Source organism: Xyrauchen texanus, chromosome 29, assembly GCF_025860055.1.
Source record: "Xyrauchen texanus isolate HMW12.3.18 chromosome 29, RBS_HiC_50CHRs, whole genome shotgun sequence".
NCBI lineage: Eukaryota > Metazoa > Chordata > Actinopteri > Cypriniformes > Catostomidae > Xyrauchen > Xyrauchen texanus.
This window is the reverse complement of record NC_068304.1, coordinates 25352390-25377242: the sequence shown is the minus strand read 5'-3', so window position 1 is coordinate 25377242 and position 24853 is coordinate 25352390. Positions and strand designations below refer to the sequence as shown.

The following is a 24853-nucleotide window of genomic DNA, read 5'->3' as shown; positions in this document are numbered from 1 at the left end:
AGACACCCAAACAATCTCCATTTAAAAGCTTTTATCCTGAGTTTAAAAAAGAAGTTGAAATAAATCATGATTTCTGCATGAAAACACATTTGCAAACAGGTTTTATTCACTAATATGTCCGGACACATAGTTTGTAACAGAGACCAACTGCTTTTGTTTCATTACAGTGGAAGGGTAGCCAAAGAGGTCATGGAGCAGAGTGCAAAAATTAAACGAGAACCTCCAGAAATACACAGGTACGCACAAGTTCTCAGCTGTATGACTGTTAACTGTTCAATTGCTTACAAAGTGTCAGGGTCTTGGGAGGTGACATCATGTATGTGTGTTTTGCAAGTGTGTCCAGTAAGCCCTCCTGATTGATGCTTGTATGTGTAGGGTGTACTGTAATTAAATAAATCAGGGTGTTGTTGATACAGTACAGTGCGTTTATGTGGTCACAGGGCTGGCCTGGTGCCCAGCAGAAGCTGTCCATCCATAACTCATGGGCCGCGACTGAGCAGTGTACCGCGCACCCGCCGGAGAGCCGTACACATATCCATCATGGAAGGTGAGAGTCCAGCTCAATCTGCTGAAACCAATGAAATAACGAAACCCTGAAACTAAATATTGCACTAAATGTTAAAGTACTGTATGCTTTGGAATATCATCAAAGTGCTGTGGGGAACCAGCAAACCTTCAATTTAGACTTATAATTGCAAAAAAGTGCCTAACCTATAATAATAATAAAAACCAAGTTAAGCCTGAACCTAACTGAAATACCACATTTAAGGAATGTTCTTGCCTGTTTGTTCAGCTTATATTTTAGAAGATGATTTTGATTGTTGACGAATAACATGGACATGAAGTTTTCAATTGCATCAAAATTTTACATTAAAATTCATATAAATATGCAAATAAGAAAGAGTTTATTTTAGGGAATGAAACTAGTTAATATTTTGTATATATATATATATATATATATATATATATATATATATATATATATATATATATATATATATTTTTTTTTTTTTCACCCTTTTCAATTAGCTTTTAGCTTTGTTGTGGTTAATTTAAATCAGCCTGAGATGTCACAAATTACTTTTTAATTGTACAAATATTCCCTGTAGTCTCTCAATTAATATGAGCTCATAAGAGCTGCATGCATGGTAATTATAAAGTAATTTATAATTGTTTTCCACACACATATAGTACACATTAATCACAGGAGTAATCTGAAGCTGACCAAGTCCTATCTTATGGGAGTGGAATTGCAGAAGTCCCTGTCAGTCAGGCCACTCTATTTCTGTGCCAGCTGTGTACAGGTAGTACTATACGCTGCCCTGTGGCACCAGAAGTGCCATCTTGTTCAACCCATCCAAGGCTCATCAGTGTCCCTCTACCCACCTCCCTCATTTGGGTTTTCATCTGATAGGTGTGGCATTCATCACAAGCAACACAGAGGACTGCCCACCTTTAAAAGGCTACAACTGTGATTACAGTGTACATAGATGTTCAAGGTGTTGGTGAATCTCTGGTCACTGTATTCTCTCTAACTGTGTTTTAACTAAGTAGAGGTAATCTTCAAATGTTGTGAAGAGCTTGCTAGTGCATATAGCTCAGAGAAAAGTCAACTATCCTACATGTGCTGACTGTGTCTTCAAGGAGTATTAATACCCTCTTCTGAAAATAGACAGGGCCTTTCTCTCCATTTAAGTCACTGGCTGTGGGAGGGAGGAGGTGAGGGGCCACACCAGCCTGGGTGGAGTTGAGTCATTGCTGTCTTGGGGTGCCTATTCCGTGTCATGTGCTACCAGTTACTTTTACCTGCACGGCAAAGTCTTTACCCAGCAGCCCACGGTGGAATGAGGACAACAGAAACAGGGTTTGTACTTGTTTGCATACTCTCTGAAGAACTACGGTAGCTGCATACACTCTCATTTGGAACCAAGCATGGTGAAGTGCCTAATCCGCATCACCACGCAGGTGAACGTTCACCTGCGCATGATCAACCACTGCTATCGGGATGTAAAGGTTCGGGTGCTGAGTTTGGGGCCTCGCATGCTGGGTAAGGCCCTTGGCGTGCTTCCTCTTTACCCAGCCCTCACCGGGCAGCAGGACCAGCTACGGGCATCACCTTTGTCAATGACTTCACCTGCTTATGCAACGCCTAGCACACCTTTAGGTAAAGACTAATGTGTGTTTTTGCAAAACATGCTTGAATGAGTTTGAATTTTAAATCGCATATCATTTTGCATAAGTTTTCATGGTAGACCATTGATGTTGACAGAATGATGGACAGTGGTATATCCTCACATGTGGGAGCTTTTCAATCATTACTGAATTGGCTGACTGTAGGAAATGCTTTGATTTTCACCTTTTGGTCTGGTTTTGGGTGGTAAAGCTTTGCCTTTTGTTTATTAGGATGTTTTTTTGTTTGTTAGGCTTATATTAGTTTCAGTAAGACAGTTTATTTCTGGCTTGTTCTGGTAAAATTGAACTCTTTAAAGAGTAGCTGTCTGGCAAAAATAATTGCCAGAGTGCAATGTGAAATACAGCAAGTAGAAAAAGAGCCTAGATGTAACATGACTTTGGGGTAAAAGAACCTGCAGAAATAAAATTTTTATGTTTCCTGGAAATTGCAGTAATGCGTAACTCTGACTACATCCGAAACCGTAGGCAGCTAACTTGCTGTCTAATCAGTTAATGGCTTAACCGACAGCATTTTTGAATGAAAGAAACTGGTCTCAAAACAGTTTGAAAAGCAAAAACCTTATTTTCATTCTACCTCCGTATACAGCCTCAGAAGGCATACTTGTCCAGTTTTCTGACACTGCCAATGTTTGGAGGAGTGTACACCAAAACTACATATCATCCCTGTGAAGTATGGTGGAGGGAGCATCATAATAGCAGAGTAGATATTCATCACCTCAAGTTGGGTGATGCAAGGCAGTGACTCAACAGAAACAAATCACAAATTACACTGAAGTTTTCATCCAGCCATTAATTCTATTGAAATGCCATGGCATAACCTGAAGAGAGCTGAACCTGCAAGGAACAGCAGATATCAATGAACTGAAAGAGTTTTGTAGGGAGGAATGGTCTAATAGTTCTCAAATCTAATGTCTGCATCTCAGCTATAGGGAATGTCTGTTGGATGTTATTGCTGCTAAAGAAGATTCAACCACCAGTTAGTGGTGGTTCACATAGCGTTCACAAGTTTTTCCAGCTTTGATTGTGATTAACACAATGCTTTATATAGTGCACTTTATAAGTTCTGTTTCAGTCAAACTAAAATAATATTTTCTTTTTCAAATGTAATTTAAATACTTTAGTCTGACTGAAATCATACCAGTTTTTGCAAAGTCAAACTAATGCAATTAGATAATGTGATATCACAGTATCTCGACTTTGTCCAGCATGGTCTGTATTAGTTGGACCACAACTGGCCTGTGTAGTGTGATTGCTCCGAAAGACATAGGATACTTAGACAGACATAAGATGACTGTAGCTTGACTACACGAAAACCCACTGAAGCTTGTTTATATCTGTGCATGAAAATATAATGATTGTTGACACAAAGTGCAACCATTTAGTGTGTTATTATAGCAGATTGTATTTTTCTATTATTGAAAGTTGAAGAGCAGAGCATGTTTTTATGAATAATTAATGCAGGAAAACAGTAAATCAAAAGAGTTCACAGGCTTTTTCTAGAAATTGTACAGTTGTTAAATGTGTAGGGCTCTTTAAATCCAAATGAATCACAGCTGATTTCAGCTTTGAATCTTTTTTGCACAAAAGCATGCACTTTCATGTCTACTTTGACCATTTTTCTCTTTGGAAGTGCTTTAACATTGTGAACAAGAAGCCTTCAGTAGAGCTGTAAAAATGTAACATCATGAAAAGATGGAATCCAAATCCATCACATCAGAATAGAGATGTAACATGCAATGACACGCTCAAGAATCTAAAGCTCAGCAAAAGCTCATCTGTTTCTCAGCTGCGCTGACTTTCACTTCCTTTAGAAATAGGGTGTGCAAAAATTTAAGCACAAGGATTTATATGGGAGATTTGCTGCATATTCTCACTTTGTGATGATATGGGACTCTGTGCTCTCTTACTGTGGCAAAATCCTCTTAAGATGAAGCCACTTGAGATGCTTAAGCTGTCATGTTTAAGAACAGAAGAACCAATATCTATACTGCAGAATCACTCAGTGTTGGCTTCTGTATACTGTATTATGTTACTTTTATTCTATTCAGTTTTTTATTTTATTTATTTTACTTTTTAGGTCTGTTTAGTATTTGCTTTATCTCAGAAATTCTCTTACTGTTGAAAGCACACTAATAATTATAAAGACCATAATTATAGCTGGCTAAGGTCACAAAATCAGTTTAAGGAAGTGAGTTTAACCTAAGTGAGCGTCTGTTTGAGATCCAACACTAATAACATTAATATTTAAAAACAGCTGCATTCTTGTGTTTCTTCACAGAAATCCTATGATCTCTCCTATAGTATTACTTAAAGAGACTTTTGTCTTTTAGAGCCATAGAGCTGTTTAGCCATGATGTCAATTTGTAGGCTGACATGGAATTCTAATTTGCTGCAGATTCCCTCTGTACAATGTAAAATTATAAGTAAAATGAGGTCAGTGTTTAAAATGATTTGGAGAGACATGAATTACACACATTTATACATCAAACATGAATTATTCCATTGCTGAATAAGGATTATTTAGCAACTTATTAGCAAAATGTTATTTCAATAATAAAAAAAAAGGCTTCAAATTAACATTTGAGGTATGACTGTGTAATTGATGCTGTAAGCATCAAAAGCACGAGTTTCTTTAGGTCATTTTAACCATAAACATTATTTTAATCATCTATCCAAAACTTTCCAAAAATCCAGATGGAACCCAATAAAATATTCTGCTAAATGTGAGTAAATGTAAATTTATTATTTTATTCTGTGCCTGGGATAATAGTCAGAACAGAGTGAAAGGAAATAATAACTTAAGAGACAGCATATAGTCTATCAAATGAATGTTTCATCGTGAGGCCTTGTCATTATGATTTACCTTGTGTTGCTAACTATTACACTACAGCAAGTTGGTTCTTTGTCTGTTAATACGTGTGATTCCCAGTGCTTTGAAGGCGAGGGCTTGCTATCAAAACGTACTTTGTCTGTCAGAGCAAACAAGCTGAGAAAGGTCTTTTCACATTAGCACCCTGTTCTCTCATGCTTTGAGGACATTACTTTAGTCAAGGCTGAAGTATCTGTGTATGATTCAGTATCTGTGATTGGGTTTCCTTTTGTAGCTGATTATTCACCACAAACTCCAAAATATCAATGTAATCTGCCTCTAAAATTGTGCTTTGTGTCTTTCCCTTTTCATCTTCCTACTGTACAGGCTTGGAATCCTTACGAGATAGTGCACACTCCACTCCTGTGCGCTCTGTGTCCCATGGTGAATCCTTCATCCCACGTTCGCGTAGCCAGGTGACGAATGCCAGTGACGGGCCAGCAGTCATCTCGGATGAGACCTACAGTCCATCTGACAGCGTGCTGCCCACGCCAGTGGCCGAGCACAGCCTGGAGCTGGCTGTCGCACGCCAGATCAATGGTGCCCCCTGCAGCATAGAGGAGGAGAAAGAGTCAGAGGCAGGCACGCCCTCTCTGGGCGATGTGGCTGAGTTTGGAGCAGACAGTTGGGTGGCGGGCCCCATCTCGAGTGCAGGTGGGGAGGTTGCACTCAGCGAGGCAGAACAGGTGAATAAGTTTGTTTTAAGTGTACTCCGTCTGCTCCTTGTGACCATTGGACTCCTCTTTGTCTTGCTCCTCCTCCTCATCATCCTTACTGAGTCTGACCTTGACATTGCATTTTTACGTGATATCCGCCAGACCCCCGAGTTTGAGCAGTTCCATTACGAATACTTTTGTCCCCTCAGACGGTGGTTTGCCTGCAAGCTCCGCTGGGTGGGCGGGCTGCTCATTAACAAGTGAAAGTGAGGCACTAAAGCAATATAAAGCCTCCCTCGTGGGGTTGAGAAGACACTAAACACGTGGAGAGAAATAGAGGAGGGCACCGACCCGTCCCAACCATGAACACAGCTTCTTTCATGATGCTCCAGCTGACTTGCGGTGGACCATCAGTCACACAGCTCCTCTTCTCTGCCACTTTCAGTTTTTCTCCCCACTATTTGCGTTTTTAATCCTTTTTGTCCTTTATTTTTATTTTTTTTATTTTTTTTAACAGACAAAACTTTTTCATTACTTTTTTTTGCGGGATTTCAGGTCATTTCAGGTATTTTATTTTTTACAAAAATAAATAAATAAAAATTTTATTTAAAAAAAAAATACATAAAATGTTAATTCAATGAACTGAATTATATTGTTCCTTAAACAGGGATGAAATATTTTGTTGCAACAAGAAAACGTTGCCTTCGTTAATATTTATTCTACAATAATTATTATTAAAGTCTCTAATAATGTGGTGCATTAAGTAATATGGCAAGGCTTATTGGCATACAGTGGTACAGTAGGACTGGAAACCTGGAGAATTGGACACATTTTGGAAAATGAGAGCATAACTTCATGCATAATTCACATCATCATCAATTTATCATGTAACTCTTAGTAATTTTCTAAAGGCTGCTATAATTTACCACATTGATGATCAGATCAGAAGAGGGCTATATGTAATGTAAGAATGAGCAAGTTATTTCAAAAGGCAAGACTGGATAAGATGTTATTGAATAACACCAGTGGGTACTTTTGGGTTCTGAATTTGGTGGCTTGATTTTTTTAGGGTGTCAAATATGTTTTAGGAATGTAATAAGTGTGTAGGCGGTAGAAAGCTGTGAAGTAGAAATAATAATACAAAATAAAAAAATTATAATGGATACAGAAACATTAATCAAAATAAATTGTGTTCGGTCATGTGACCCAATAGTGTTAATATATGTGAAAGTATTCATGGTTGACTTAAAAGCAACTAGCACCAATAGAAACAGTCTAACTAGATGTGCAATACTGTAAGGTTTTATTTTATTTTAAATAAATGAGTACATCTATTTATTGGTTTTCCCGAGGATGTGCATTTGCTCTTTTTATTACAATTCATTAATCCGGAGTCTTTTAAATATAAACTGTATAAAGAAATATTTTGCTTTTTTACTCCATATCAACCTTGCTCTTAAGTTTGTACTTTGTGGATACCATGCTATATTTAATCTTAACAATAACAATGCTGTACTTTTTGTACAATAGCTAGTTTCTTAATATATCGACAGTTTTTCCATGTATATTTTAACAGTACTGAAATGTTATTTTGTTATTAAAGATTAAATTATACCTTTTTTAGCTGTGTTTCAGATGAGGTCTAGAATTTATGGCATTTCTGCCAAGGGAGACACAAGAAAGATTTTTATCAAGATCTACAGTAGAACCCGTGTCCAGTTCTGTCACTTAACCAGCAATGAGAAAACCATATTGACTTCAAATGTTCCTGTGCTTTGTATAATGGTAAAGGCCCTGCATTTGAACAATACTGATTGCTTAAACTCAGTTTAGCCAAAAGACTTTTTGAGAGCGTTTTTGTGTGCTTTTTTTTTTTCTTTTACAATCAGTGTTATTGGCAGATTAGTCTATAGTGCACCATGTTCTGATTTATCTAAATAACTGATTTATTTGTCTAAAACGTATTTAGCAATTTATTTGAATTCAGAAATTATTCTTCCAGTGGCATGTCAGTTGGACAGGGATTGTTTATTTCTGATAATACATGATTATCTTATGTCTGCCCTTTTGAAACTGTTATTGATGCATTTGTTTTTGTATGTATGGGAAAGTGAAAAACACAAGAAAAGACAATTTTTAACTTATTTTGTGTACAGAAAAAGATGGGATTGAGAAACAAGTAACATATAGGCAGTGGTAATTACAGTAGTAAAGACGACGTTGGATGGGTGATGTTTTAGGACTTACATAGGTATTACACTACAATAAATTATTATAATTGTCACAGCAGCTTTTGCCTTAAGCATTAGTTTGTGGCAGCTCAAACAGTTTGGTTGTACTCTTCTGGTATGGTTATTTTAAATGAACATGCCTCTATCCACCAATTGCAATCTCCTGTTGTCACTTCAATACAGCCACTATGGTGCTAGGGAATGAATGATTAGTTACCATCTTATAATTTACCACTGTGTAAACCTGCAATCAACAGTGGCTGAAATGTGCTATCATTAATTATTAAATTAGCCAGACTGCAAAACTGCTAATTAGCCAGCTAATGTGTTTGACTATAAGAATGGTGCAGTCTAGTCACATGCCTTTTATATAACAATTTTGTAGAACTGCTGTCTTCCAGCATTACAGGGGCTGAAGTGAAACCTATTTCAGCTTCAACAAACATGAGATGCATGGAACAATGAAGCAGAAATTGTAAGAATCCTCTAATACATGGAAAACATGGGTAAGATGTAGATAAATTCAAAGAAGGAATTTGAAAGGCATTAGAGTTATGCATGTCTCTTACCTTGAAATATCCATGCATGCATTATTAACATCTCTGATGTGCCAAATAATTATTATGGTGGCTTATGTCCATTTAGATTTTTGTTGAACTTGATTAAAGGGTTGTTTTCACAGTACAATAAAGCAACAGTTGCTCTGATGGCTACCAGCATGTCATTAAGGTTGGGTATTATTGATTTAGAAAATCAAATCAAACTTAATTGGGTGAAAAATTGCTTTAGCAAGCAATAAAAGTCTAGTAAAGGTTTCACAAATGAAGTGAATTGACGAATTGATCAAATTTTTACTCATTGACAGCATTATGTAGCCTCAGTCCTGCATGGCAGCACCATTCAATAAGCAATAACCTGTTGAATTATAGAATAGGGATGAGTGAACTTTTAGATGGTTTGTGGGCTGTTGTGTAGCAAGTCCGACTACCTAATGTTTTTTTAAAAAGGAATGAAACATTTAATTTGAGTTAGACACAAAAGTGTAATTGACAACAAACCCGGAAGCTAATTTTATAAGATGATTATTTCCTAAATTTGCTACATTTTATACTCATTGTAATCACTCATAATTGTGTTTTGATTCTGAATGGTTAGCCTTCTGGAGTTGATTCTCTTCGTTCTTGAAATGTTATTGCACAAGTTTCAAAAGGAAACTAGCACAGGCTCTTTCCTAGACTTGTACATCAAAGGCAATCAGTACTACTACTTTCTGTCCATGTGAGCTACATTTGTCTCTAGACAGTTTACTTGTACTATACTGTATGGCCATGTTTGACTGTGATGAATGCACTGGTCCTATAAAGGACAATTGTCAGCTAAATTGGTTCATCATTTCTATAGACAACTAAATGGGTTATTCATAAGGTCTCTGTGAACGTAAGCTTAAATGCTGAAATAGAGGGAGCTGCAGTTAAACACCTGCCGTGACACTTATCAAATGAAAAGTAGACTTTCATGAGTTTTACACTGCAGATAAAGTACTTCACTAGCTTAAAATATATATTCTGACACCAAGTGCAAAATGTTATTTAAGTGATCCAACTTAAATTTGAGCCTATTAAAGATGGTGGTTTTAACATTAAATGCTGATCTGCAATTTTGAAATCTTGTTATTGACTGGATTTCCTCCAGGTTCATAAAGGAGGTGCCAACAGAAGATAGACAAGGGTTTAAATGTACAAGAACAACTTGTTCTGCCTCCGACACTCAATGATAGCATGATACTGAAGCTATGGGAGCTCTAAGAGTTTCTGGGTTCATTACTGATAATTGTTCTCTCAAACAAACTTTTTTACCCTCATTAACCCAGGGACTTACCAGAATGAATACATAGCTCCTTACATAGAATTTCCCTGATTATTTGGTCAAATCTGACTTCACCTGAACCGTAGCAGTCAGATCCACTGCCACACTGAGATTCAATAAAGATCAGTGGTGGTAACATGCTTCACTTACTGTACTGAGCTTTTGTCAGTTTGCCAGCCCCCACAGTCCCCTCAACAGCAGCTATGCATAACAAATATTTGTTTATGTGTAGATGTGTTTGTGGGTGTGTTTTTCTGTAATCTGCATCTGGACTGGAGGTTGCCATTTAGTTGTTTGTTGTATAATCAAATATTTACAAAATGTGAAAAATGCAGTTTGTGTTAAGTCAGATTCATTCCAAATCATCTTTGACACACTGGTCTTAGAAATTGTTTTACTAATAGTCTCTTGTAACTGGTGCCATGGAAATATTCAAACTTGAAATAAACTTTCAAAAGAGTTTAAGGAGTCTTGTGGTTTATAGTTTTTTAGAGTGTAAAATTATTTATGTTCAGTTGGCTTTCTAATTCAATAAAATAAATGTTCACCTTCAGCCTTTTGTAAAAATCTATATTTGATGAACAATGCAAATAGGGCTTCTTTGTATCACTATGACATTTCCCTTAAGCCTGCCAAAATATATTAAATATATTTATATACACACACACATATATATATATATATATATATATATATATATATATATATATATATATATATATACTTAAATATGTATGTCTTGCATATAACTTACATATGCAAGACATACATATTTACAAAGTCATAGAAATTATTACATTCTGGGTGGTAATATTCTGCTTACTAGAAGTGAGAGAACGCTGGTTTTAGAAATGAACGAGCAGCGCTCTGAGGGGTGGGCAAAGCCATGAAGCCGGGCCTCTTCCCTGCTGTGGCTGATGTAGCTGGCCTGGAACCTCTGCCTGCACTCTTGATGAAGACCAGTTATTGCTGTATTCGCTACATCAAGTATGGAGAGGGTTTCATTTGGTAATGTAAGCCACAAACAATCTTAGAAGCTTAAACAATTTCATAAAGCTGTGTAAAGGGATTAATGGAAAGGAGGAGGCAAGAACCGGCTTGACGATATAAATAATATTTTAATGAAGAACTTAACCAAAAAGACAAACACAAAGGTGTCAGACAGCTGCCAGTAAATCTCTCTCTCTGTCTAACTGCAGTCGCCAGTCGGCCTTTATCCCTCTCTGAGGCTTGATTAGCCTGATTAGGTGCCGGGTGTGCAGAATCACGACCCGGCCCGTCCATCCACCCTGTCACAAGCTGACATGAACTATATATTCCACAGACTAGGTTCAAAACACCCAAAACACTAATTTCTTCAAATGACAAGCATACTGACACTCTCGAGGAGGATGTCTGGCTGCTGGAACCTTTCCTACTTTTAGGTTTTCTAGAGACAGGTGTTTTCTTTCTCTTCTCCACCCATCTAAAGGTGTTTCGGAAATGAGTTCATGTGCCGGTCCCGTCATCATCATAATCCTCATCGTTCTGATGGCCTTGTGTTGTGTCAATCCATCCTGAACTCTCGGATTGCCCCTCAGCTGCAGAGGGAGTTAGAGAACTAAGTATTTTTTTACAACTGTGTAAAGGGATTAATGGAAAAGAGGTTGTGAGAGCGAAATTGAAATTGCAATCATTGTGGTTCTAACAAAAAGTGCCCCATTACTGGTCAGTTTCCTATTGCATTAAATTCTGTGTACTTACTTATGATGCAATATGGAGTACAAGAATGAAGGGATCCATATCAACCTGATCAGAATAACAATGAGTAATATTGCTGGACCTCAAGCATTTTATGTATCATACACTTTTACAATTACTTCATAAAGTGTATGAAGCTTGATTGAAAAGTTTTAGCTTCACTCTTTCTCCCAAGGACATGCTGGGTCTCTCTCACACAGGTTGCGGCAGTTTCAATCATGATGCAATTATGACATTGTGAAGCATTGTGAAACCTTCTTGGAATATGTATTGCATTATGTATTGTATCGTGACTCGTGAAGTGTTTGGTGATTCCCAGCCCTAATTACTACTTACAGTATGAGAACTGCACTAGTTGTTGCCAGAGAACCATTCAAGATTAAGACCACAAAGGATTTCTGCAATTTAGGATTTTTCAGTGTTTTAGTGAAACCGTCATAACAGTATTTAGCACCATCTTGAGGACATAAGCCATAAAAAGATGAGCAGTGTGCGTTGTAAGACCCTCACCAGGTAGCTGCCACTCTGAGTACTTCTGAAGCAGTTTGATAAACTCAGCTCCATATTTCTCCAATTTATCTTCAATCAGACCATCAATCTGCAGCAGAACATCTGGATCAGCTGACAGTATCGCTGCACAGAAACATCACAATGCACTCAGCACAGAGCACAAAGGGCTGTATCAATATCAATGGAAGGCAATGAATTACTTCAGCCAATGGAGGTCTTTCATCCAAGTAATGCATTGAGAAAAACTGTTTGGGACAAAGAACAGATTGGTTAAGTAATGTAGTATAAAGTTAATTTATTCATTTGATCCCTGTTTAACATAAGCTTATAAACAAATACATGGAATACATTTTACCAGGTTTTTAGAAACACTTATAAGTGATAGTTATCCAAACATAAACTTTTTCACATAAAATAAAATCTGCATTTTATCAAGACTTTTATCAATACTTATCTGCAATTGTTTTGAGTATGGCTGTGGAGAAAATGTAGTAATGAATACCAAAGACTTTTCCCAACTTCTTGCACAGATTGTTGAGTTCCTCTACATTTCTTAAGTATCTTTTCTCTCTTAGAGAAACTCTGAGTGATGGAGGCTTCGTGCTTTCTGATGCTGGACACACTCTCAGTCTCAATGAATTCAATCTGCAATGGGGAACAGTTGTTGATTTTGAATTCACAAATCAAAGAGTAGCATTACAAAAACATAAAATAGCTATTTAACAAATTTTAATAGAAACATTTTTGACAAGCATTCTTACCTGCATGCTGCCACTCAGTATGCACATGACTTTGGGCCCTGCTGAGATATAGGCCACTGCCTGCCTGTTGTTAATGATGTATAGATCCTCCATCAGAACACTATCCAGCACCAGTTTCTTAAAGAGCATTGTGTTTGGAATATGCTGCTCCTACCCCGAACATTACAGTCTGGATTCGAGCACTTTTATGTCCTGCCAAACAGAGATATTCTTATTGAGGCCTTGAGCAGCCAACCTGACAGGCATTACATCTCAAACACTTTATAAAGCAAAGAATATTCACTCTATAAGTTGTGACAGCGAATACCGCTAGCCTTCTAACACAGAAATGTGTCGACCAGCATGTTGAGGGTAAGCCTGTTCTGCTGGTCGGTTTTGCCATATCTGTTTCCAACCTTCCCACACTTCTCCTGCACAAACCTCACAATCTTCTTTACATCGTCAGTGACATTTCTTGATTTGTATTTCTGAAGGCGAGTATTAAGATCAGCAATGATCATCAATTTACAACTAAATGTATTCTAATTAATGTTTATAAGCAATGACTATGTGAAATTATGCAGTTCATGATTATTGCAGAATGTACGCTGTGAAGAATAAAAATGATTCATAAAAGTTCTTAAAATTGGTCTGGCACAATTGTCACATATGACCTTTGGGTGCTCTTTACAAAAGCTTGTATTAAACGTGTGCTCACCAATGTAAGCCAGGACCTGGATCCTCCTGCACTCGGCCACATTCTCACAGAAATGAACCATGCTGTGCAGGTTGTTGATGTGGGTGGCTTTGGATTTCTGGTTGCCATCTTTATCCACTGCAATTATATTAACAGTTATCTAGGCCACGCTCACACAGACAGATTAACTATGAATGTATAATAATGTTTTGGTTTCAGTATCCCACATCAATTTTTCAACATCTTAATTCTACACAATGCCTTAAAGTATTTAGACTCTGAAACATTGCTGTCATTTTACTAAATAACATACACAATGTTTAAATGTAGTTATCTGTAATAATTTCGTCTCATTCAGTTTTGCCATTTTAATATTAAAAGGAATTGTATACAGTTAAGGCATCACTATTCATATCCTAACTTTATTACAAAATTAAACAAAAATCTGTCCATGCCTGTACCATGGCTTAATAAAGTACGTACTAGCAATGAGTCCCTTGATGCAAATAACATCAGTGTAGGAATAGAAGAGCACACAGTGGGACATCTCTCCATCTCTACCAGCTCTGCCTGGCTCCTGGTAGAAAACCCTCTACTGACTTGGGCAGGCTGGCATGGATCACATAACATACATCAGGCTTGTCGATACAATGCCAAAAGCAATGGTGGCACAGATAACCTAAATAATGAATGAAGAATGGTAAAAAAAAATGGTTTAGGTAATTGTGTGAACATAATATCAACTATTAGATTATAAAATAAAGCAAATAAAGCACATGCACTGTCTGTTATTTGTAGTCCGGGTTCAGCCCTTTTGACTGTCACTAACATTATTTTTAATAATAGAGTGCCTCACCTGGCATCCATCATGGTTGATCCATTTGCTCTGGACATATTCTCTGTCACTGTCACTCAGCCCAGCATGATAGGCCAGTGCTGCAATCCTGGCCCTGTGAAGACTGTCAGCCAAATTGTCACAATCATTCCAAGACAAGCAGTACACAATACCTGAGTCATCTACACACAGTGTTGGGGTGTAACAGAATACGTATTTAAAATACAAAATATAAGTAACTGTATTTTTAAATCATTGGTAATTAGAATACAGTTACAGTTACATTATATTATATTCTGATTACTGAAGAGATTACTTTGCATTTTATTGTCATTTGTTTCACTTAATATTTAGTCCTTTCATATGGAAAACATTCTATACAAATAAATGATGTGGTCAAAAGTGCATTTGAACAGCGGTGAAACACTTTCTTATGATGTTACATTCATACCAGCAGACAGAGCTCTGCCTCCCCTGAGAATTTGAGAAATAATCTGTCCATCTGTTGTTTTGAGTGTAGCCCCGAATGTATTTTGAATAGTTGACTGACAAATATGAAACCGGACAAAAGCCTATGTAAACCCCCGAAATCATAAGTTGCCTTATTTCATTGTGCTTTGGCTTTGCAATACTGCATACAGCCTGTAAAAACAGACATAGGCATAATCTAGCCTATAGAATAAGTTCATTTGCTGTCGGTAGCCTATGGGCAACTCCGTTTCTTCCTCTCTGTTGAATATGCAGCAGGTAGAGGAGGAGCTTGCACAGTCGTTGACATCAACTAACGTTACTTAGTGGCGAGTTAACGGCAATTAGCAGGAAAGACAGCAATGAAGCAAATAAGGCTTTGGGGATTTTTCCAAAAGAAGTCAGTGGGTAAGAATTCACGTTTGTTTTTGTCCTTAAAGTCTTAAGATCATCATCTAGCTGGCTAAACCTCAAGAGTTGTAGCCTCTAACCGCCTTATTTAGATTGATGCAGCTTGGTTTTCCGAGTTAACGCAGTCGCCTCTCACGTCGGAGACCGCAGTTCGAGCCCCGTTCGGAGCGTACTTTTCTTGTTTATCAGGTGTTGTTTTCGCTAAGGATAACCAATAAGCATTAACATAAAATGTATGTGAGACTTGTTTTGTGATATTAGTTTGTAGGAAATATACACTTTGATTTGATTAAATGGTTTTGTAGAGTGTAGTAAAGATGAGCTACAGACTGAGGAGCAGCAGCTGTGCCAGAATCAGGCATGGGAACTGGTAACAATTAATAACTCACTTTACTTTAGAGAGAGTTAAAAGTGAAACATTGTTTATCTCAATGATCCTAATGAAAGGATTTTGACAGATGAATTATTCTCATAGAGCTGATGAGAATTATACAGTTCGATGCCATAGTGTGTCAATGAACTTAGACTAAAGTCATTCATGTATTGCTTTAACTTAGGATCTTATACATCATTTTGACTATTTATGTCAAAAAATATAAATTATTTATATTCAATATTTTTTTACCTCACTTTACTCACTATAATATAACTCTTTTGTGATGACTTTATGTTAATGTACATGAAAATTCAAGAATCATCATAGATCTAAGGGCAATCCCACTGATCTGCTCTTCCCAATACATTTACTTCAATGGTATTGGTCCACAATTTGACATATGTAGCACTTGATGAATTAGTTGTTTGAAGCTGATTTGCAATAAGTTATGTGCTGTATCTGTTCTTTTGCATCACAGATGATTCAGGGAGGAGAGAGGATGTTGAGGATAGTACTAGAGTGGAAGATTTAGGAACTGTAGAAACAGGCCCAGCCAGAGCAAAACTCAAAGAATACCCTCTCACCAGCTTTGGACTACAGGGAAGTGGTTGCTAGTGTGAAAATAAAATTATCTGGGCTAAGCCCCGTATGTCCTTCAATGCTGGAAACGCCTCTGCGTCTGATGATAAATTACAATTTAAAAGTGGATTGTTTTGTGCATATTTTGCCATCGCTAGCAGATGAGAGGTCTGACACAACAAAAATCCAGTTTAAGCCCTATAGTCTAATAGGGGCCCTGTGCCTATCTCTGGGTTCCTGGCTTAGAAAAAGATATGCACTAAAACAGATTGTGTGTAGTATAGCTTAATTTTGCGCCGCTTTTTCAATTGTTTATTGTTTAATTGTAAGCCAAATGCCCCCCCAAACATGATATCCTGGTAACCCCTCTGCTTATAGTGCAAAAAGATATTTGTTTATTTGCCAGTTTTGTCAATATATAGTACAGGTATTTCAATCAAACACACTTGACTCTTCGTGTTGTACTGTACAATCTCAATATCAAGTTTACCTGACTGACACAATGTGCCTCATCAATAACAAAACGAGCAAGCAGACCTCTTTCATACAGATTCTGAAGGGCACTGATCATCCTTCCACTTAAGACAAAAAGAGCCAATATTAACATGGGTAAGGGCATGAATGCACTCTTACAAAGCAGTTGTGTTTATGGCTTGAGAACCCACTTTCTCTGGAGTGGCATACATTAGTTTGGTAGAGGGATCCTTCCTAGACAGCTGCATATAGATCCGTCCAGCTTCACTATCACTTTTGTCCCCTGATAAACTTATTGCACAGATCTGAAACATGAAACTGCAAATGAATCATTTGTTTTAATAAAGAAAATAAATAATTTTATGAGAGGAAATGACTCAAGAGGGACTTGAATCTAATGTGGTGAGTTTCTGAAAACTAGGAGAGACCGTAAAGGAGATATGACTGCAATCACCCCAGCAGACACAGAAGCTGGAAGCTGATAGCAGAGGCTTTTTACCACCACCTTATATGTGTAAGACTTTGAAGCACTGGATAATTAGGAAACATATTAATACATTTCCCTTACATTGGTATTTTAGATCAAATATTCGAATAATTCATATACAAACAATAAATATATACATGAGGAATATAACAAATATAATTTATGCAGACAGACAATAAACAATAATACATCAAGGCAAAGTGAGCTCGTATTTCAAGTGTAACTACAAAGTAATCCAGTAATATCAGTGATAATTAATTGTTAATATTGAAACAAACCTGTAGGCATCAATACAAATGTGTCCTCATTTAACAGAGTGGCATTAATAGTCTCCAGCTGATTAAAGCGGAACTGATGAAGCCCAAACTTCTTAGGGAACATCTTCATCATCTCTGGGCTATGAGGGAAGTTGAAGCCTCTAAAGCGATCATGAGCTGGGTTTCTATATGTGGGCTCTGCAGATCAAGACAAACACAACAGGTTCTTTACTCACAATTAACTTTATTAACTCCACTTACAGTAAGGTAAGATTATACAAGTCATCATGTTGTCATTTATAGCAGGGGTGCCCAAACGTATTGCTGCCAGTGCCAGGACACTCTGCTATGATATTAATGGGGGCTGGAGTGAGCCTACAGTACTTTTGTCACAGAGATTCATCTTCTGCTTTTATTACATGGATTCATTTACATTTAAAATCCATTCACGAAACATGATTTTAATAGCAGCTTGCTTTAAGGTAAGCCTACTGAGGTCACCAGATCTTTTCACCAAATGATTCGTTCAGAATAGTTCATTGTCCACTTTTGCAAATTACGCCTTTACACCAGTAGATGGTGATACACGACTGTCTTTTACCCTTTGAACCAATTAAGTATACAAGTATATTGCCCCAATCCTGATTTCTCCTGTTTTTGTGTATATCTCATGCTAAATTGTTTCAAAAATTCAAACAAAATCGAACATAAAACAAAGGCAATCTGAGTAAAAACAAAATACAGTTTTTAAATGATGAAGTTATTTATTGAAGCAAAATGTTATCCAATACCAACTGGCCCTGTGTAAAAAATATTTGCCCCCTTAGTTACTAAATCCCCAAATCTATGAATTCATAATGGGGTTCAGCTGGACTAGACATTTTTCAGAAGCATGAAGTTGTCTAAAAGGTCTCACCCAGTAGCACACTATGCCCAATTCGAAAGAAATTCCTGGGAAGGGTTACAAAGCGATTTCATAAAATCTGGGACTTGCTTTACCACAGTGAGAACCATTATCTCCAAAAGAGGAAAACTTTTCACAATAGTGAACCTTCCCAGAGGTGTAAATCTATTAGAAAACCACTTATACACTTTTCCAAAATTAAACACAATCAACCTCACAGTAAAAAGGCAGGCAAAACTGCTAAACATAGATAGATTTGCCCCTTGAAGGTCTCTGCATTGTTCTGTCTTTTCTGAGCACTGAAGTAAAGCAATTATTGTTAATAATTTGCACTTTACAAATTCATCCCGTTATTAATTTTTGCTGACTCCAATTTTATATTAATCTGACTCCAATTTTAAGTTGACCTCTAATTTAGATTAAGGCTCTAATTACCTTCTGATCATTCCTGTATTTTAATCTTTTAAGTTGTTGATTACTCTGAATCCTCAAACTGATAGTCTTTAAGTGGCTTCCTCCTACATTAAAGCTTCAGTTATGATATAAATGATTCTTAAAATGGTATTCTCCTGCTCAGTTCCTCCAGAGCTGTTTCTCTTTTAAAGACCCAGTATTGATATAAATGATTTCAGAGGAATACAGAATAAATCAAAAAGTAACAATTTATTTGCCAGGTAGGATTTAAAACATAAGTTACAGAAACAAGTCAAAGAACATACCTGGCGGTTGAGAAAACTGGTGTAGGTTGTAAAGTGTATAATATCAATAAATAAATGTATTTGAACAATAAGTGTGTTATAAAACTTGGCAACAATAGAACTGAATACTTCACAGGGCTGCAGTTTAAGTCACACTTTTTTAACATTTATATTAATTAATTAATTGGCAACAACACTAGAACAATCTGCAGCTCCTTCACCCTAAACAACACAGAAGTGAAGTTTCTCCTGTATGCAGATGATCTGATGCTGCTGTCACCCACAGCTGAAGGTCTACAGCAGCACCTAGACCTGCTCCAGCAGTACTGCCACAACTGGGCCCTGGCAGTCAATCCTATTAAAACCAAAATTATTATTTTTTCAAATGAAAGCCAGACTTCAAGATAGCAAATACATTTTCACACAAGGCAACACCACCCTAGAACACTAAATTACAAATATCTTGGACTAAAAATTGGCACATTAGGTGGCTTTGGTCTGGCTGTTAACACACTAAAGGAGAAAGCATCGAGAGCATTCTATGCCATTAAAAGAACATTTCATAGAAACAAAATATTTGACAGTGTCATTTTACCTGTCACCCTGTATGGAAGTGAGATCTGGGGACCCCTCTGTAGTCACGAATTCACAAAATGGTATAAACTCCCTGTTGAGACCCTCCAAACAGAATTCTGTAAGAACATTTTAAAAGTCCAAAATAAAACACAGAGCCAAACTAGGCAGATACCCATTATTTTTACCAATTTAACCATTTAAATCAAGCCCCCATCAAACACTCCACCACGAAGCATTTTTAGACCAAGAGCTGAACACGAAAAGCAGTCCTCTCAGCCAGATGTTCCTGAAACTCACCAGCTCAAACCAGTTACAGACTGAAATAAAATATATCAAATTCGGCTAAATCATAAAGCACAATAAAAAATACCTATTTGGAACATTGGGAGAATGAAACTAAATCACAATACAAATTAGAATGCTGTAGAGGTCTAAAAAGAAAATCTGAATTGCCAGTTTATCTGTCCACCATCAGAGATCTAAAACAGAGGCATATCCTGACCAAATACAGGCTACAAAAACTGGACATGTGTTCACTGCCAGAATTGAGAGTAACAGAGATGCACTTTCTCCTCCACTGTGGAAAATATAAATTCATTAGAAACACATTCTTCACAAAATGTGCAAAACATATATGCACTGCCTGAAATTGAACAAATTCAAATCATATTAGGAGATAAAGGCCCTTAAAGGACACATGGCCCTTACAGCCTTACCATAACCTGAGAGAAAGAACTCTGAATCAATAACCAAACCATCCATCCATCCATCGTCAACCGCTTATCCTGTGTACAGGGTCGCGGGGGGCTGGAGCCTATCCCAGCTAACATTGGGCAAAAGGCAGGGGGCACCCTGGACAGGTCACCAGTCCATCGCAGGGCCACACGTCCCTGACAGTGTGGCCCAGACAGACATACACTCACACTCACATCCACACCTAGGGCAATTTTTTTTGGAGACACCAATTAACCTAGCCTGCATGTCTTTTGGATGGTGGGAGGAAGCCAGAGTACCCAGAGAGAACCCACACAGACACAGGGAGAACATGCAAACTCCACACAGAAAGGCCGGGGCAACCAGGGTTTGAACCCACGACCTTCTTGCTGTGAGGCGACAGTGCTAATCGCTGCACCACCGTGCCACCCATAAACCAAACCTTTTCGATTAAATGTATACGTTAGTTCATATATTATTTCATTATATACTGTATATTACTGTGCAGTTACATGTGATTTAAAATATTTACATACAATGCATTTTATTATTTGTTTGTTAATTACTATGTTCTAAATATCCACAGTTTAAATATGTTGATTAATGTTATACACATGTTTCTACTCTGTTTGATTTGATTATAAAAATAATAATATATAAAAAAATAATTATATATATATTGATGTATAAAAAATAAACAAGCTAACTCTTGAAACAAGGGCTTAAATGAAAAGAAGGAAAAACTGGGGAAACAATCAGGGAATGAGAAACAATCAGGGAGAATCAATCAAGGAAAAAAACTACAAGGACTACAAAACTAACACAGGAAACAGGAAACTAGAGAAACTAAAGAATTTCAACATAAAAGCACAAAAATAAAGACAACAGGGAATATGTGACACATTGACAACATTGTAACATACCAATAAAGCAATTGAATTATTATTTTTTTTTTAATTGAGTGTATAAAGTATGCTTATGTACAGTACTATGAAAATGTGACAGTAAAATAATATTAAAATTGACAGTCTTCAAAGAAAAAAGGCCAAATATACTGATGACTAATCTTGCATCTCAATAAAACTGCGCTCATCAAAATTTTTCATGGGATCTTTAGAAACATATAAATTGTAAAAAATAGTACATTCCTTAACTTACCAAGGACAAGATTTTTGGCAGGTTTCAGTGCCGGTGTAGTGACCGTCTTTCTCTCAAAATGTTTTGAAAAACATTAGGTGTGGCCAAATCAACTGTTTGGAAACATTCTTAAAAAGAAAGAACGCACCGGTGAGCTCAGCAACACCAAAAGACCCGGAAGACCACAGAAAACAACTGTGGTGGATGACCGAAGAATTCTTTCCCTGGTGAAGAAAACACCCTTCACAACAGTTGGCCAGATCAAGAACACTCTCCAGAGGTAGGTGTATATGTGTCAAAGTCAACAATCAAGAGAAGACTTCACCAGAGTGAATACAGAGGGTTCACCACAAGATGTAAACCATTGGTTCCTCCCTCCCGCACCGATGGTGTTACAGCACTAGAGCTACCTTTTGATGTCATGACACTTTGAGGCTCCTCATAATAATCTGGGATGTCAATTTCATCAGAATCATCTATATCAAAGTCATCAACTAGGAAGTCATCATCTGGCTCTGTGTCTGCTCGACTTTATTTTAGCATTACTGTCAGCAATCCTCCTTCAAGAATACATTGGGGAGAAGAAGAGGTCCATCTGTTCGGCATCCTAAGTCTGATTGTTTGGCTCCTTGAACGACAACCTTGAGCAAAATGTATCGGACTTGGAATCAGATTTGCTTGGAGTCAAGTCCAAATGTAAGATGTCTCCACTGGTTGTTGTTTTTGAGTAGCTGTTAGGATTCCAAGAACCACAAGGGAATTCAGCCCCATTAATGATTCAGTCAGAGTCTTCAAATACACTGTTATTACCCAGGGAAATTACAGAAGCAATACATTTATAAAACTGAAAGCCTTTATTGACATTTTCTCCTTTTTCTGATGGCAGTGGGGTCATCGATACTGTTAGACTTCAAGATGTGACTAAACTATTTTGTCTTTTTAACAGACTGGAATATTGATACTCTATCTGACTGAGATGTTCTAGATGGTGTTGGCTACCATTAGCAATAATACACAGATTTTCTGCAGGTTTTATGAAGCTAAATTTAAGACTTTTTTAAAACCTTTTTAAGACCAACTAAAGAACATTTAAAGAATCAATGTGTGTTTAAAAAAAATTAGGGATCATAAAAAATTATTTTGTTTTTATTTAGTACTGTCCAAAGAAGCTATTTGACATAACACATCCTCACATACATTCCACACGACAAAATGTGATAATTATATGATGAAAATACGATGTTCAAACGCAAGGAATGTTGAGTTGAAGTAGCCTACATCAGTAGATGGTGCAGATTATATAATATGTATAGATATATCAATATAGAATTAAAATAAAGTATTACACTAAAAGTACACCTGTAAAATGTATTTTTATTTTCTCTTTACGTCTTTATAACTCTCCTAAAAATTACCTCATACATTCCTTTCCAAAGGGACTTTGTTTCCGTCTCACTCGAAGCACTCGCGCTTGTTAAAGATTGGCGTGCTGTCATAGCAACCATGTTACGTTCCATTTCCATTTGTCCTACGAGGCCTGTGAATGGAGAATGGAGAGAATGGAGAGAGCCGTAAACGGACACTTACCAGTCGCAAATGTGTCCTTGTTCTCTTATATAACAAAAATGTTATCGTAGTAAACTCCACACATAGTCAATTCCAAAAATTATTGTTTACTGTAAAAATAATGCATTAAGTGATTAGCTGTTTCCTCAAAAAAGTAGTTTATTCAGCACACTTAAGCATCTCCCCAATGGAAAACCATTTGAAAAAAGTATCTTGTCTCCTCGCAAGGACAGCCGCGTTATGCATTGCTCGTGATAACTTGAAGGTTACATGATAGAAGGTTTCTCTGGCTGTCTCCCTCTTATGGGTCATCTCTCAACATCCACCCGTAATACTTTTCAGTTTTCCACCGGTACTCAATCACAGTGACACAACTCTGTATCTCTATAACCTCACCTGCAAAGCTAACGTAAGTAAATAACTATAATGTAAACACATAAACTATACATAGCCTATACATACACACATACCAATACAGTATATATTTGTAAAAGTGTTTGTGCTTCAATGATAAACCAGACATCTCTGCAGTCTTTTATTAATATTAATGTTTTTACTTTCATAAATATAACTGACTGCTCAAACTAGAACAAACAAGACACTTTTTAAACCCACAGATATATGGAAATATTGAAAGTAATCTATAATATCTATAAAAAAAATACAGGACATGAAACGAATTCCCGGAGACTATTTTTATTTCAGTATAATACAATCCTTTAGGTTAAAATCAAGAACTTTACTTATTTTTTTTTTTTTTTATATGAATGACTGTAACAATTAGCAAGTTAAAAGCTAATAAAATATAATTGACTGTTTTACATGTATATATTGTTCCTTACTCATGTATTGTTTTCTTAACTAGATTATTTTAGCTCATTCAATGAAGGTGTTGTCCATTGTGCATAAACTGATTTTAAGTGAGACTAAAATGTAATAGCTTGTCTCTCCATTACTGGTGTGGGAATATACTTTTCATGTATTTACACCAGAGGTAAAGGATAGGATGATTCCACACATGTTCTTTCCCCTCTCAGTATAGGAATACTTGTAAGTACCTGTATTTTTTTCACTATAAATCTTGACAGCATTCTCCTTGGCTATCTTTAAGTGTTATCGAGCTTGAAATTATGATCATGCCTAAATTATGTTCATGCCTGGGCAGTGGTGGCTCAGTGGTTGAGGCTCAGGGTTACTGACCAGAAGGTTGGGGGTTCAATCCCCAGCACCACCAAGATGCCACTGTCGGGCCCTTGAGCAAGGCCCTTAACTCCAGGTTGCTCCGGGGGGATTGTCCCTGTAATAAGTGCACTGTAAGTTGCTTTGGATAAAAGTGTCTGGTAAATGTAAAGACTGCAATGACAAGATGCACAGTGAAAAAGGAGTTATATTTTGGTCTGTTTTCTCCCAAAACATATTGGATCGCCTCAGAAGACATTGATTTAACAGTGGAGTCATGTGGATTACTATTATGCTGCCTTAATGTAATATTTTGACCATCAGAATTCTGGCCACCATTCACTTACATTGTGAGGAACAACATAGCTAAAATATTCTTCTAAAAATCTTATTTTTGTTCAGCAGAAGACAGAAAGTCAAAAACATCTGGGATGGCATATGGGTGAAAAACAATTGTGAGAATTTTCATTTTTGGGTGAATTTTCCTTTAAAAATGACAGAGAGGTTAAAAAAAAGAAAGTTAAATACTCACAATAGACTTATAGGAGTAGTCTTCCTCTGTCATTAGACCTTTATTATACTCAAAGGCTTGACTCAGAAGACCTCTAAAAACTGTACTCATAACTGCACATAAAAAGCAATCATAATGCATAATACATTATAATATATGTGTGCTTGAACCTGCCCTAG

The 24853-nt window shown here is 36.9% G+C and overlaps 1 protein-coding gene and 1 pseudogene across 2 annotated transcripts in view; one reads left to right on the top strand and one right to left on the bottom strand.

Annotated features, from left to right (window-relative positions):
* The window catches only part of LOC127623394 (FERM domain-containing protein 5-like), a 175740-nt gene extending 165508 nt beyond the window's left edge, over nucleotides 1–10232 (top strand). For both annotated transcript variants that reach the window (XM_052097852.1, XM_052097851.1), the window contains 3 exons: nucleotides 168–236; nucleotides 441–547; nucleotides 5390–10232. In XM_052097852.1, the coding sequence (XP_051953812.1) occupies nucleotides 168–236; nucleotides 441–547; nucleotides 5390–5982 (769 nt within the window). In that variant the 3' untranslated portion in view covers nucleotides 5983–10232. The remainder of the gene's footprint in view (nucleotides 1–167; nucleotides 237–440; nucleotides 548–5389) is intronic.
* Nucleotides 10233–10637: 405 nt separating this feature from the next.
* LOC127623031 (recQ-like DNA helicase BLM) lies at nucleotides 10638–24728 on the bottom strand (annotated as a pseudogene).
* Between the last annotated feature and the right edge of the window lie 125 nt (nucleotides 24729–24853).